The sequence below is a fragment of the Perca flavescens genome, chromosome 15, assembly GCF_004354835.1.
Source record: "Perca flavescens isolate YP-PL-M2 chromosome 15, PFLA_1.0, whole genome shotgun sequence".
NCBI lineage: Eukaryota > Metazoa > Chordata > Actinopteri > Perciformes > Percidae > Perca > Perca flavescens.
The window spans coordinates 23,785,967-23,801,061 of NC_041345.1; the positions used below are offsets into that span (position 1 = coordinate 23,785,967).

The 15,095-nt window shown below is 43.0% G+C and overlaps 1 protein-coding gene across 2 annotated transcripts; it reads right to left on the reverse strand.

Moving 5' to 3' along the window:
* Positions 1-1,337: 1,337 nt before the first annotated feature.
* LOC114570154 (zinc finger protein 436-like) lies at positions 1,338-9,660 on the reverse strand. 2 transcript variants are annotated; one of them, XM_028600401.1, is made up of 3 exons: positions 8,945-9,660; positions 6,357-7,241; positions 1,338-2,610 (listed from the first exon to the last, which is right to left on the reverse strand). In XM_028600401.1, exons 1-3 carry the CDS (start codon positions 9,180-9,182, stop codon positions 1,859-1,861), a joined length of 1,875 nt encoding a protein of 624 aa, XP_028456202.1. In that variant the 5' UTR covers positions 9,183-9,660; the 3' UTR covers positions 1,338-1,858. The 2 variants fall into 2 exon arrangements, with proteins under 2 accessions (XP_028456202.1, XP_028456203.1); XM_028600402.1 differs by having other exon boundaries at positions 1,338-2,265; positions 6,612-7,241; positions 8,945-9,502.
* Positions 9,661-15,095: the final 5,435 nt, after the last annotated feature.

The window sequence follows — 15,095 nt, forward strand, 5'->3', positions numbered from 1 at the left end:
GCTGTGTTCACTCTGCTACTCTGCTCCTCTGGCGTTGAACATCAGCATGAGCAGTCTAGTGACGGATATCACAGCGAGCCTCTCTCTGGCCCCTGAAATGATAAGAACCAGCCCGTGAGGCTCCTCGTGGCGCAGCTGTACATCCAACCGAGAGATGAAGTCCCTGAGAGACATCAGCGTCTGCAGCAGTGTGCCGGTGATTATTCTGCAGACTCCTTCCATCCTGAGTTAGATCTGACTTTAACATGAATGATCTGTCTCCTTAAATAAGATGAAATTTCGGTGTTGTAGCCACACCTCCAATCCGAAAACTAATCCGAATATTTTTGCGTTTCTTATGGGTGAAATAATAGTAAACACGAATGAAAAAATGTTTCCCTTTAATGCTGTGGACCCACTGGGACCCCTTTAAGGACTTCTGGGGTCCCCGAACCCCATTTTGTGAAAAGTGTTCTGAGATAACATCTGATATGATTTGACTCTAGAATTTCATTTTTGGAGTAGTAAGAACATTTCGGTCACAGTTCTGAGTCAATCCATTTGAATCCTAACACTGAAATTGAAGATTGTTATGTTTCTAAGGAGAGGAAGGCGGAGGTTTCTTCGTCCCTCCAGCAGACTGCTGCCTCTCAGCTCGGCATGAGAGCGGCCTTTGCTGCGAGGGCTGCTTGTTACCATTTACCGGGACGGAGAGAGACTCGCTGTGAACCGCTGAGGATTTTCTACTTCCGTGATGGAGCAGTGTGGCCATAGACTGAGAGACAGGAGGCGAGGATAAGACCGAGGAATAATATCCAGAACTTTACTGCACAGGTGGAGAAATGAAATCCTCGGGGATAGCAATAATACATCCTTAATATGACAAGGTAAAATATTCTTGTTTGAAAAAATTGAAATAAAGCTCTGGATTCATCTTGGCTCATAATCACCATGGAGAGCTTCTGTGGACCGTGCGTAAAAGTAACCGCTGCTGGTTACACAGGCATGAATCAGCAGGAGAGTGCAGCTGCCCAGGTCTTTCATTCATGTGGTTTTTACGTTACAGTTGGTGTTGTTGTCAATTTGAAGTATTGTATCTAATTTGATCTTATTTACCATGCTTGTGAAATTGAAATATTGTGAACCCCTGATCTATACAAATAAATGATGTGTGTTAAATGTGTGTGGCTGCATCTCTCCTGATGGTTATGTTCATGTCTTGAGATCAGTATGACCCAATGAAAATCTTCTTTTAACCAGATAGTAAATGTTTAAATAACAATATTCATTCATGGGTTACCTCTTATTTGTCATTGGGCCGAAGTTTTCGATAGAAAATAAAAGCATGACAACCGAGAAATATTACTAAAATATATTTATTGTATTCATTGTCAGAGTTTTTCATGATTTGTTGAGTATACATGTATGGTCATCCTAGGCATTCTCCTGAGCACAGCGCGGCCGGTGCTTTTTCTTGTTGTGGTGGTGGTGGTGTCTGCAGCAGTTGAAAGCACCGCGCTCTGGTTCCTCCCCTTCAGCGCTGAGATCGCGTCGTCATGTCACTCCGCACAGTTTCACGTTGAGGAAGCAAGTCTCGTTCAGTCCCACGAACCAGCCGCGGCTGATAGTCCGTCCATGTCCGCCAGTCTAGTGATTGCTCCACAGTTTCATCACCGCTGAAAGTTTCATCTGAACCAGCAGTTTTACTGCCGCTGCTTTGGAAGTCACTCTTGGACATGTGACTGCACGTTGTCCCCTGTGTGGACAGTAGGCCTATAGCCTTGTATCTCTTCAGATTTCTGAGGACAAATCTCCTTCCCCACTCAGAGTAGATCAACTATTTTTTTGTCAGCAATAAGTGTCTCGCACTGGGATTTCATTATTTTGTTGAGTGTTTAAACCTGACTGAGGTGGTCTCCGTCTGATCCTCACTGCCTATCAGGCTCAGGTCTCCAGTCTTGTCATCAGTTTCTGGTTCTGGATGTCTATCTGGATCTGATTTCCTGGCTGGTTCTGGTCCTCCACAGTCCTCTCCATCAGCTTCTGTTTCCATCTGTTCAGTTTGTCTCTGATGAAGCTGTGAGGACTGACAACAGACACGCTGATGGTTTCTGAGCTGATGAATCCAAGTGAATCTTTGGTCACAAACACTGCAGCTGAAAGGTCTCTCTCCTGTGTGGGTTCTCATGTGTGACCGCAAATAATCATTCCGTGCAAAATATTTATTACAAACTGAGCAGCTGAAAGGTTTATGTCCTGTATGAGAGTGCATGTGACCCTTCAGATGTGTCTTGCGACCAAATCTTTTACCACAAACTGAGCAGCTGAAAGGTCTCTCTCCTGTGTGGATCATCATGTGACCCTTCAGATGGGACTTGCAGCCAAATCTTCTCCCACACTCAGAGCAGCTAAATGGTTTCTGACAAGCAGGCCTACTGCATCTCGAGTCACAGGCATGAACAGCTTTCTTTTCTAAAGAGTTTAAACCTGGCTGAGCTTCTCTGGTCTCTTTCCACTCATTACTGTCATCAGTCTCAGGTTCAGAAGAGTCTCCAGTCTTGTCATCAGTTTTTGGTTCTGGATGTCTATCTGGATCTGAGTTCTTGGCTGGTTCTGGTCCTCCACAGTCCTCTCCATCAGCTTCTGTTTCCATCAGTTCAGTTTGTCTTTGATGAAGCTGTGAGAGCTGAGGTTTCTCTTCATCATCTTCACTCTTCACAGGGACAGGAGTGAATGAGAACTTGGTGATATCAGCCTCCTCCAGCCCTTGAAGCTGCTCTCTCTCCTGACTGATCCAGAGTTCCTCCTGTTCCTCTTTAATGTGTGGGGGCTCTGGGTGCTGCTGGTCCAGACTGGAGCTCCACTCCCGCTGCTCAGGGGGAACCTCTTCTTCCCTCACCGACAGCTGCTGGACATCTGCAGGAAACGGACAGAGAAATGTTGTTCATTCACATCATGCTCAAAAACTCTATATTGAACTATTCTAGAGATTCTCTGAACTCTCCAGAGATACTCGAATTATCGAACCCAAAGCACAGAGAAACACAGAGATGGTTAAAGGTGAATATTGCAAAGGTTTTATGTAATTAATCACAGTTAAAACTGAACTGATAAGACCTTGTGACTTTTTTACTTTAACTCCCCTGTGATTACTCTGTACCATCTTTGTTGGGAGTCATACATGCGCAGTAGCTAGGTAAGCACTGCTAGCCAATCAGAAGCAGAGTATGAGGGAGTGACACACCAGCAACTGAGCAAGCATTATAACGTGTTACAAAGTGACACAAGTAAAGGCTGGACTACAATAGAGCTGTTTGGAGCAGTTTGTGAACAGTGTTTTCTGTTGGAGATGGTAAGTCCCTTTGGGGTGGACTTTGGGCTTTTTCAATTTCTAACCCTATAAATGTGCACAAAAAGATAGATAACACAATAAAAGAAAAGGAAAAAGCATTGTTTCATCATAATGATGTAGCTTTAACTTCCTTTGCTAACATGACACTACTAACAAAGATTAATACTGAGTGATGAGTTGTAGAAACGACCTCACCCTCTTAAAGCTGGAGGAACTGCAAGGGGGAGCAATCATTCAGATTTCCCTACAACCTTGATGAATAGAAGATTGAATAATCATTTTTTATTGTTAATGGGTCATAAAATGTCAGATGGTCAGTTTACCCCGATGGATCGCTGTATACACTCTATACTTACACTTTACGCTACTTCAACATGCATTCTTACGATTTCATTTATTGGGGACATCCTGAAATAGATATGTAAGACAGTAGATGTACTTCTTCAACCACTGATTATTATAATTTATGTGTTTATCACTTTAATGTTGAAGCTGCTAAAGGTGGGGCTAATTTTAAGTACTTGTATATGGCTGGGTATTTTAATTTATAATAATACATTACCATGTATTAGTTAGCTTACCGTTTTTTAAAGATTATTTGTATGGGCATTTCCGCCTTTAATGATAGTACAGCTCAGACATGAAAGAGAGAGACATGCAGGAAACCGTCACAGGTCGGACTCGAACCCGGGACCTTCTGCGTCGAGGAATTAGCCTCAATATATAGCGATGTATGCCTACTGAGCTAACCGGCCACTAGCTCAGTTTGTTTTAGATATCTGAAAGTGTAAAGAAGCCCAACTAAAGCTGGCAGGCAATTGTAAGGTTTAGTAAGTAGAATTACCTCAAAGTTGAATCTGAGTAAAGTGACAGTGTCTAGGCCTACTTTAGTTTTAGTAAATGCGTTTGTTTCCATCTAAGGCAGGAGAGTTTATAAATGAACACACCAGCGTCAAGAAGTTTCCGTTGTCGCTCGTTCTCCTCTTTTGACCGACACCGTTCCTCCTCGTACTCTGCTATCGTTCTTTCAAACAGCCCAAATATCTCTTCAGCAGCCGCGGTTAGTCGCTGCTTCACCAACGCTCTCAGAATTTGGACCTTAGACATCTTCACACAATCACACAAACTGTTTTTGTCCACACAAACTCGGTCAAAACACCTCTCCACCAAACAGTCACTTAGCATGCTAAGCTAACTTTCAGAGCTTTGTAGCTATAGGTAGATTCCGAGGTAAAACATTCAGGAAAAAAAAGGTGAACAGCGCAAAGTCATCCGGGTTTCCAGACATACAGAGGCTCTGATGGATCAGTAATGTTCCTGTTGGGATTATAGTAACAGAAAACACAACAAACCGAGCTGTTTCTACTAGCTCACGCATTGAGCTCACGTTAGGCTGCTACTGCTCAAAGAGTAACATCCGGTTCCGCTGTTGGTGAGTTAACCTTCTCCTTCTGTAGCCACCACATGGGTTAGCCACCTACGTACATATGTCAATGCCACCTACCGGAGGCAAAATTACGAATCCCAATGGCCACGCCTGGCCAATAGTAGTGTGTGAATGCTATTTAAGGGCGGGTCTTGGCGTGGGAAAAAAATATCGCCTACAGGAGTGTGTACTGTCATGACTTTAAACAATGATTATAGTGGCTTTTCAATCTAATATACTGGACGGGTGTAAAGTTCTGTTTGGGTGGAGCCAATTATCTTGCTGGCCTGATTTATTATTCGTGCAAGTGTTGTTTGTAGCTTGATGGTGAGGCCGTTGTACCAGGCTGTGGTATTAGTACTGAAGGCCCAGGTGTAAAATACACGGCCCACCACTGCGTATTATTACATTATGTGACACCATTTTTCTTGGCTACTTGGCACTGGCAGTTGTTTAAGGACTCTGCTGCGTCTATCACCATCATCTTTAAGGTAGCATTAAAACTTATTCTCATTTGTTTACTAACGTGGCCTACGTTTGAGCCACCTTGTTTGGGGCTCTCACCGTGTCTCAGCCATGGATGTATTAAGGTCTCAGCATCTTTCAGGCTTCCTCGCTCTGTCTGGAGTTTGGATCGTTTGGATTGACGCTCTGGTCATGAGAAGCACATTCAGTTTACAGCTATCTGGCGCCACCTGTTGTTGCGGATGTATATTGCTGTCTAAAAGTCTAGAGCCCGAATGTAGTACGACCTCGATTTTTCAGATATCTTCATAGGGGGAAAAAAACAACCCCGTCTTATATTTGGGTCAATACAGTAATAATTCATATACAACTTGCAATAAACATTCATGAATATATATGTATGGGAAAAGAAAAAGGGGCAGTGTAGGGGATGATATTCCCTTTTAATGTGTAAATATACCCCAAACGTGTCCAGAACTCTTAAAGGTAAACTGACTGCCCAAAGAATAGCTTTTTTTCATGGGTGGGACCTGTTGCTGCCAGATATCTGTGGTCTAGATGTGTCCAGTGATATACCTCAGACACAATGCTGTGTCACCACATCAGGATTTCCCTCCTCTAATCAACAGGGCTGTGAGACATGAGACAATACCAACCATTGTTTTTATTGAAAATCTTTTAGATAACACGAAACCATGGATGTATTATAGCCTATTGACCGCACTAAACACTGAGCAGCTGCAGCCTCTCTCTCTCTTTCTTTCTTTCTCTCTCTCTCTCTCTCTCGTAGGTTCATCACCGCTGCTTTGGAAGTCACTCTTGGACATGTGACTGCATGCTGTCCCCTGCGTGGACAGTAGGCCTATAGCCTTGTATCTCTTCAGATTTCTGAGGACAAATCTCCTTCCTCACTCAGAGTTGCTCAACTACTTTTTTGTCAGTAATAAGTGTCTGGCACTGGGATTTCTTTATTTTGTTGAGTGTTTAAACCTGACTGAGGTGGTCTCCTTCTGATCCTCACTGCCTATCAGGCTCAGGTCTCCAGTCTTGTCATCAGTTTCTGGTTCTGGATGTCTATCTGGATCTGATTTCCTGGCTGGTTCTGGTCCTCCTCCAGGTTCAGAAGAGTCAGTCCTCCATCAGCTTCTGTTTCCATCTGTTCAGTTTGTCTCTGATGAAGCTGTGAGGACTGACAACAGACACGCTGATGGTTTCTGAGCTGAAGGAGCCAAGTGAATCTTTGGTCACAAACACTGCAGCTGAAAGGTCTCTCTCCTGTGTGGGTTCTCATGTGCAACCGCAAAGTATTAGTCCGTGCAAAAGATTTATTACAAACTGAGCAGCTGAAAGGTTTCTGTCCTGTATGGATCATCATGTGACCCTTCAGATGTGTCTTGCGACCAAATCTTTTACCACAAACTGAGCAGCTGAAAGGTCTCTCTCCTGTGTGGATCATCATGTGACCCTTCAGATGGGACTTGCAGCCAAATCTTCTCCCACACTCAGAGCAGCTAAATGGTTTCTGACAAGCAGGCCTACTGCATCTCGAATCACAGGCATGAACAGCTTTCTTTTCTAAAGAGTTTAAACCTGGCTGAGCTTCTCTGGTCTCTTTCCACTCATTACTGTCATCAGTCTCAGGTTCAGAAGAGTCTCCAGTCTTGTCATCAGTTTTTGGTTCTGGATGTCTATCTGGATCTGAGTTCTTGGCTGGTTCTGGTCCTCCACAGTCCTCTCCATCAGCTTCTGTTTCCATCAGTTCAGTTTGTCTTTGATGAAGCTGTGAGGGCTGAGGTTTCTCTTCATCATCTTCACTCTTCACAAGGACAGGAGTGAATGAGAACTTGGTGATATCAGCCTCCTCCAGCCCTTGAAGCTGCTCTCTCTCCTGACTGATCCAGAGTTCCTCCTGTTCCTCTTTAATGTGTGGGGGCTCTGGGTGCTGCTGGTCCAGACTGGAGCTCCACTCCCGCTGCTCAGGGGGAACCTCTTCTTCCCTCACCGACAGCTGCTGGACATCTGCAGGAAACAGACAGAGAAATGTTGTTGTTCATTCACATCACTGCTCAAAAACTCTATATTGAACTATTCTAGAGATTCTCTGAACTCTCCAGAGATACTCAAATTATCGAACCCAAAGCACAGGGAAACACAGAGATGGTTAAAGGTGAATATTGCAGCCAAATTAATATTTTTCTAAACCAATGAAAACGACTTTTTTACAAACCACAGGCAATAACAAATGACAAGCTTTTGCATGTCTCCACACAATTTCATATATTTAGCTTTTCCTTTAATGATCATTCAGACTTACGGTCTTCTTCACCAATGACTGTCATATACTGTATGTTTTCACAGTGGACACGGTCCCACGCCTAGAGCCCAGGAATGTACCTGCACCCGTCACAGTAAGCCAAATCTCTACATGGGCCTCAGACTGCATCTCAATGTCACAGCTCAAAGAACAGCGAGAGACCATTTTAAACACAGTGCATACCGAAAAATGTACAAATGATAATTAATAAAACTCGAGGAATCATAATTCCTTAACAGAAGTTCTACAGATCACTGAGCATCACCCTGTTCACCCAGCCATGTCAGATCTCCTAATAACATCCAGTGAAGCTGATTTTCAAAGTAGTAAGTCCCCAGGACCCATAGGTGGTCATGTGAGTGAATCCAGGGAAAAAAACACATTCTAAGCTGTCCTAAAAATAAATGTGGACCATCCCAAAATTTAAAATCTGTTTTTCTACTACATTATCATTAGTTAAAATCACTCAGAGACCTTTTACATGATTAAAGTGTTCATATTATGCTCATTTTCAGGTTCATAATTGTATTTAGAGGAGATACCAGAATAGTGGTTTGATTATCAGAAAACACCATATTTTAGTCGTACTGCACATTGCTGCAGCTCCTCTTTTCACCCTGTGTGTTGAGCTATCTGTTTTAGCTACAGGGTGAGGCATCTCACTTCTGTTCCATCTTTGTTGGGAGTTGCACATGTTTAGTAAGTACTGTTAGCTAGTCAGTTGCAGAGTATGAGGGAGTGCCATGCTAGCAGCTAGGCGAGCATTATAACGTGTTACTGACACGTTTGTCATGGAAGTAAAGGCTGGACTACAATAGAGCTGTTTGGAGCAGTTTGTGAACAGTGTTTTCTGTTGGAGATGGTAAGTCCCTTTGGACATCATAATGATGTAGCTTTAACTTTCTTTGCTAAAGTGACACTACTAACAAAGATTAATACTCAGTTCATGATGCATGTTTCCCACTGAGTGATGAGTTGTAGAAACTACCTCACCCTCTAAAGGCTGGAGGAAAGTTAAGTACCTGTATATGGCTGGGTATTTATTTTATAAGATTATTTTTATGGGCATTTCCGCCTTTAATGATAGTACAGATCACACATGAAAGGGGAGAGAGAGAGAGAGAGAGAGAGAGAGAGAGAGAGAGAGAATAAGACATGCAGGCAACCGCCAAAGGTCGGACTCCAACCCTGGACCTTCTGCGTCGAGGAATTAACCTCAATATGTGTGTGCCTGCTGAAAGTGTATAGTAGCCCAACTAAAGCTGGCAGGCAAATGTAACGTTCGGTACAGTAGAATTACCTCAAAGTTGAATCTGAGTAAAGTGACAGTGACTAGGCCTACTTTAGTTTTAGTAAATGCGCTCAGTTTGTTTCCATCTAAGGCAGGAGAGTTTATAAATGAACACACCAGCGTCCAGACGTTTCCGTTGTCGCTCGTTCTCCTCTTTTGACCGACACCGTTCCTCCTCGTACTCTGCTATCGTTCTTTCAAACAGCCCAAATATCTCTTCAGCAGCCGCGGTTAGTCGCTGCTTCACCAACGCTCTCAGAATTTGGACCTTAGACATCTTCACACAATCACACAAACTGTTTTTGTCCACACAAACTCGGTCAAAACACCTCTCCACCAAACAGTCACTTAGCATGCTAAGCTAACTTAATAGCTAGCTAGATGATTCCGAAGTAAAACATTCAGGGGAAAGAAGGTGAACAGCGCAAAGTGATCCGGGTTTCCAGACATACAGAGGCTCTGATGGATCAGTAACGTTCCTGTTGCGATTATAGAAACAGAAAACACAACAAACCGAGCTGTTTCTACTAGCTCACGTTAGGCTACTACTGCTCAAAGAGTAACATCCGGTTCCGCTGATGGTGAGTAGCCACCTACGTACATATGTCAATGCCACCTACCGGAGGCAAAATTACGAATCCCAATGGCCACGCCTGGCCAATAGTAGTGTGTGAATGCTATTTAAGGGCGGGTCTTGGCGTGGGAAAAAAATATCGCCTACAGGAGTGTGTACTGTCATGACTTTAAACAATGATTATAGTGGCTTTTCAATCTAATATACTGGACGGGTGTAAAGTTCTGTTTGGGTGGAGCCAATTATCTTGCTGGCCTGATTTATTATTCGTGCAAGTGTTGTTTGTAGCTTGATGGTGAGGCCGTTGTACCAGGCTGTGGTATTAGTACTGAAGGCCCAGGTGTAAAATACACGGCCCACCACTGCGTATTATTACATTATGTGACACCATTTTTCTTGGCTACTTGGCACTGGCAGTTGTTTAAGGACTCTGCTGCGTCTATCACCATCATCTTTAAGGTAGCATTAAAACTTATTCTCATTTGTTTACTAACGTGGCCTACGTTTGAGCCACCTTGTTTGGGGCTCTCACCGTGTCTCAGCCATGGATGTATTAAGGTCTCAGCATCTTTCAGGCTTCCTCGCTCTGTCTGGAGTTTGGATCGTTTGGATTGACGCTCTGGTCATGAGAAGCACATTCAGTTTACAGCTATCTGGCGCCACCTGTTGTTGCGGATGTATATTGCTGTCTAAAAGTCTAGAGCCCGAATGTAGTACAACCTCGATTTTTCAGATATCTTCATAGGGGGAAAAAAACAACCCCGTCTTATATTTGGGTCAATACAGTAATAATTCAAATACAACTTGCTATAAACATTCATGAATATATATAAATTGGAAAAGAAAAAGGGGCAGTGTAGGGGATGATATTTACTTTTACTTTTAATGTGTAAATATGCCCCAAAACATGTCCAGAACTCTTAAAGGGTAACTAATGTTTGTTTTTTTTTTCAACCTGGACCCCATTTCCCCATGCAGTAGTGTCTAATAGACTGATGTGACCAAAAATCTTTGAATTTGCACCACTATTGAGTGAGATTGCAGTGATGAGCCATAGCGAACCAAGCTGCAATGTAACCTAATGGGGCAATTGTGCAGCCTTGTTTTTTGTCCACTAAAAGTCAGAAGAAGGCGTTCTGGCAGTCTGTTGTTTCGGGGTAGGCTACAGAAATGAAACGCTCCGGTTATCTAAAAGACTGTCAGTGCCATATCTCAATATTCAAATGATTTTGATAATGTGGATGAGTTCGTTAGTCAGATGACCACCTATACTCAGGATATTGGTAGTGCTCCCAAAACCATGTATGTATTATAGCCTATTGACTGCACAAAACACTGAGCAGCCTCTCTCCCTCTCCCTCTCTCTCATATACTTCTTCCATAGCCTGTACTCTGGGTCGAATAAATACAGGTGGTCATCGAACTATAACAACCTCATCCACATTGTCAAAATTTTAATATTGAGCCATGGCATTGAAAATCCTTTAGAGAACAGAAACCCACAATTTCTGTAGCCTAGATTTTTGGTCCCATCAGTCTAATAGATAATGCTGGGCAGTATAGAAAAAAATTGTATCACGGTATTTTTTTTAAAGATTCTGGTGATTTCCCTATATTCTTTTTCTTTTGCTTGACTGGGCCTTTATATAGGTTTATAATGGTTTATTCTACTGTCAGGAGTACATAGAATATAACAAAAAAACAATGTCAATGTCATGTTTACTTAAAGCTTGGATTACTAAAGGGTTTGTTTGGCTCCACATTATACAATAAGGTTATATGAAGGAGAATCCATGAAACAAGTACATAGTCTAAACTATATTTATTGTGCAAACTGCAAAGTAGTAAAATAAACTTAAATCAAATGAATACAAATACAAAAAACATTAACATTGTTACCCTTTCAAAACAAAATAATAGTAAGATAGTTGTATAAACACTACCTTGGCCACAGGTAAGTTAGGTTGTGGTAGAAAAGTTGGCGACTGAACGTAGCTCCGCCGTCAGCCTCTTTCGCTGTTTGAATAATGTTAGTAGGTTGGCGGACGTATTTCAGCGAGGTGAGACATCTTAAATCCAGTGTTTTAATCACTGCTCTGAACCCGTCTTTCTCAACGCTCTGTAGTGGGACCGTAGGTGGATTGTTACTGCGTTCATAATGTTGCTCCGCTGCATGCTTCAAGTGACATGTTTTTAACGTTAGCACGGCCGAGTAATGTTAGAGCGACGGGCAACAACAATGGCTAAATCATGTCAGATTTTTTTGAAACAAAAAACTTCGGAACAAGAGACAGCTCCTCTCTTGAGCATACGTTGTTCTGGTGTATCTCTGGTCTTTCTTCATCCTCTAACTTTCTTCTCTGTTCTTGAATGTGCGGTAGACACCGGAGCCTCTCCCAGCTTAAAGGTGCTCTAAGTGATGTGACGCGTTCTTTAGCCAACAAAAACGCCAACAAAAACAAACTGCGCCAACCTGCACCACGAACCATAACAAACAGTGTTCCAGCCAATAACCGACAAAAAGGAGCTGGTTGAGTCATGAATACGCATTGTGGAAGTAGCCTACATGCTAACGCTGCTGCAGTGATGGCTCAACCAGCTCCTTCTTGTCGGTTATTGGCTGGAACAATGTTTGTTATGTTTCGTGGGGCAGGTTGGCGCATTTTGTTTATGTTGCCGTTTGTGGAGCCTGGGCTGTCTACAGAGACCGCGTGTTTTTTACAGTGTGTTCAGGGGACAGGCAGCTAGCGCATAGTGAGGAGATGTTTGCTGTATGTGACAAAAAATGTTGTAGCCTAAAAAACGCGTCACATCACTTAGAGCACCTTTAACAGACTGTCATGCTACCTGGCTAGCTGGCAGCTATAATGTTACCCAGCATCCCGTCCGGCGGTGTAAATTTGTAAATGTAAAATTATTAGTGTTAGAAATTGTTAGATTACATTGTCATTTAGCGGACACTTTTGTCCAAAGTGACTTACAGTTGCTACATATCAGAGGTTGCACACCTCTGGAGAAACTAGGGGTTAAATGTCTTGCCCAACCGACACATTGGTTGATGTATCGCAGTGGGAATCAAACCAGGATCTCCCACACCAAAGGCACGTGTCATATCCACAGCGCCATCACCTATGTGCTATGGTGAATTATCCTGTCAAAGACAGTTAGTTGTGAGTTATTAATTGTTGTCATGAAGTTACTACCATGAGTGAGAAGGGTACGCAGTTAACAGGGCTCCCGTTCTCAATTCACTCACAACAACGGACACGCTGATGGTTTCTGAGCTGATAAAGCCAAGTGAATCTTTGGTCACAAACGCTGCAGCTGAATCTTTTCTCTCCTGTGTGGCGTCTCATGTGTTGCTGTAAAGTAGCTCTATATCCAAAAGATATCTTACAAACTGAGCAGCTAAATCTTTTCCCTCCTGTGTGGGTTAAAATGTGGCTCTTTAAACCCCAACTCTGTGCAAAAGATGTATTACAAAGTGAGCAGAGGAAAGGTTTCTCTCCTGTGTGGATCATCATGTGAGCCTTCAGATGGGACTTGCAGCCAAATCTTCTCCCACACTCAGAGCAGCTAAATGGTTTCTGACAAGCAGGCCTACTGCATCTCGAATCACAGGCATGAACAGCTTTCTTTTCTAAAGAGTTTGAACCTGGCTGAGCTTCTCCGGTCTCTTTCCACTCATTACTGTCATCAGTCTCAGGTTCAGAAGAGTCTCCAGTCTGGTCTTCAGTATTTATATGTAAATCTATCTCTGGATCTGAGTTCTTGGCTGGTTCTGGTCCTCCACAGTCCTCTCCATCAGCTTCTGTTTCCATCTGTTCAGTTTGTCTTTGATGAAGCTGTGAGGGCTGAGGTTTCTCTTCATCATCTTCACTCTTCACAAGGACAGGAGTGAATGAGAACTTGGTGATATCAGCCTCCTCCAGCCCTTGAAGCTGCTCTCTCTCCTGACTGATCCAGAGTTCCTCCTGTTCCTCTTTAATGTGTGGGGGCTCTGGGTGCTGCTGGTCCAGACTGGAGCTCCACTCCCGCTGCTCAGGGGGAACCTCTTCTTCCCTCACCGACAGCTGCTGGACATCTGCAGGAAACGGAGAGAAATGGTGTTGTTGTTAACTCACATCACTGCTTTCCCTTATTGTGTTATATACGGGATAATTTGTGTGCACATTATAGGTTTAGAAATTGAAAAAGCCCAAAGTCCACCCCAAAGGGACTTACCATCTCCAACAGAAAACATTGTTCACAAACCGCTCCAAACAGCTCTATTATAGTTCGGCCTTTACTTCCATAAAGATATGTTATGCTCGGCTAGCTGCTAGCGTGGCACTCTGCGCTTCTGACTGGCTAGTAGTCCTTACCTACCTACTGCGCATGTGCGACTCCCAACAAAGATGGAACAGAAGTGAGATGTCTCACTCTGTAGCTAAAACAGAGAGCTCAACACACAGGGTGAAAAGAGGAGCTGCAGCACTGTGCAGTATGACAAATATATGGTGTTTTTTGAAAATTAAACCATGTAAACTTATTCTGATATAACCTCTAAATACAATTATGAACCTGAAAATTAGCATAATATGAGCACTTTTAAAGGAAAAAAGTCAGTTCAGTCTTATCAGTTCAGTTTTCCCAGGCAGCTCCCAAAGAACGTGAAAAACGTGTATATATATATATATATATATATATATATATATATATATATATATATATATATATATATATATATATATATATATATATTGTGCTCCGATATATCTCAACCAGGGGAACGGCTGCAAAAGGACAGACGGCATTCAGAGAGAGCTTTGCCAGGCTGGGGGAACTTAGGTCTATCATCAAACCAGTATTTAAAACAATACTAGTTGTCCTGTCCATGTCCAAAGAGAGAGAGCCAGTTTGTTATGTTTGCAAGTGAACTTTAGCACAACTGCCCACAAAGTACTGTTTGCTGGCGAAGTGCTAATTTCAAAACATTACTGACATATAGACACTTTACAAACAGATAACCCCGTCATTGTAACCAAAATCTGTCTGAGTTTATTTGCAAAGCTGATGTCAGTGAACTAGCGTGTTGCTACTCCCCACAGTAGGCTGCTTGAAACACCGACTATCAACACACAGCCAGAACGAAGTAGACCAATCACAGTCCTTGCGGTCTGCGTCGCCTCCACTGAAAGTTACACATTTTTGGAGATGCAGGTCGAGCTACGGGAGACGGGTTCGTGGCGACGCAGAGGGGTCTGCGGGGATACGCCGTCGATTCGACGCAGAAGCATAAATCAGCCTTTACTCCTATAACCACTCATCAACCCTCCCTCTCTCCCTTGATAACCTCCCCCACCATTACTCCTATAACCACTCGTCAACCCTAAGCCTCCCCCTCCTTTACCTGTGCCCTTAGTCAAAATCAGCCTAGTAGCCACTTCATAACACTCTGCTTTAAAACATTCCAACTGATTATTTTCCTAAAATAGAATCTGGCATTGTTGCCTTGTCAGTCGTGTCTTTTTCAAGCCGTTTATCTGTTGTTGTAGGCAACATGGTGGACAGAAAAACCAAACAATTACATTTCATGTCCTTTTCAACATGGGCCTAACATTTAGACACTCCCATTGCTGGGTTTCATTTATGTGTTTTAGGTACACCTGTGTTGGCATTGACAACGTCAGCTGATTTGCAATCAAGAGCAAT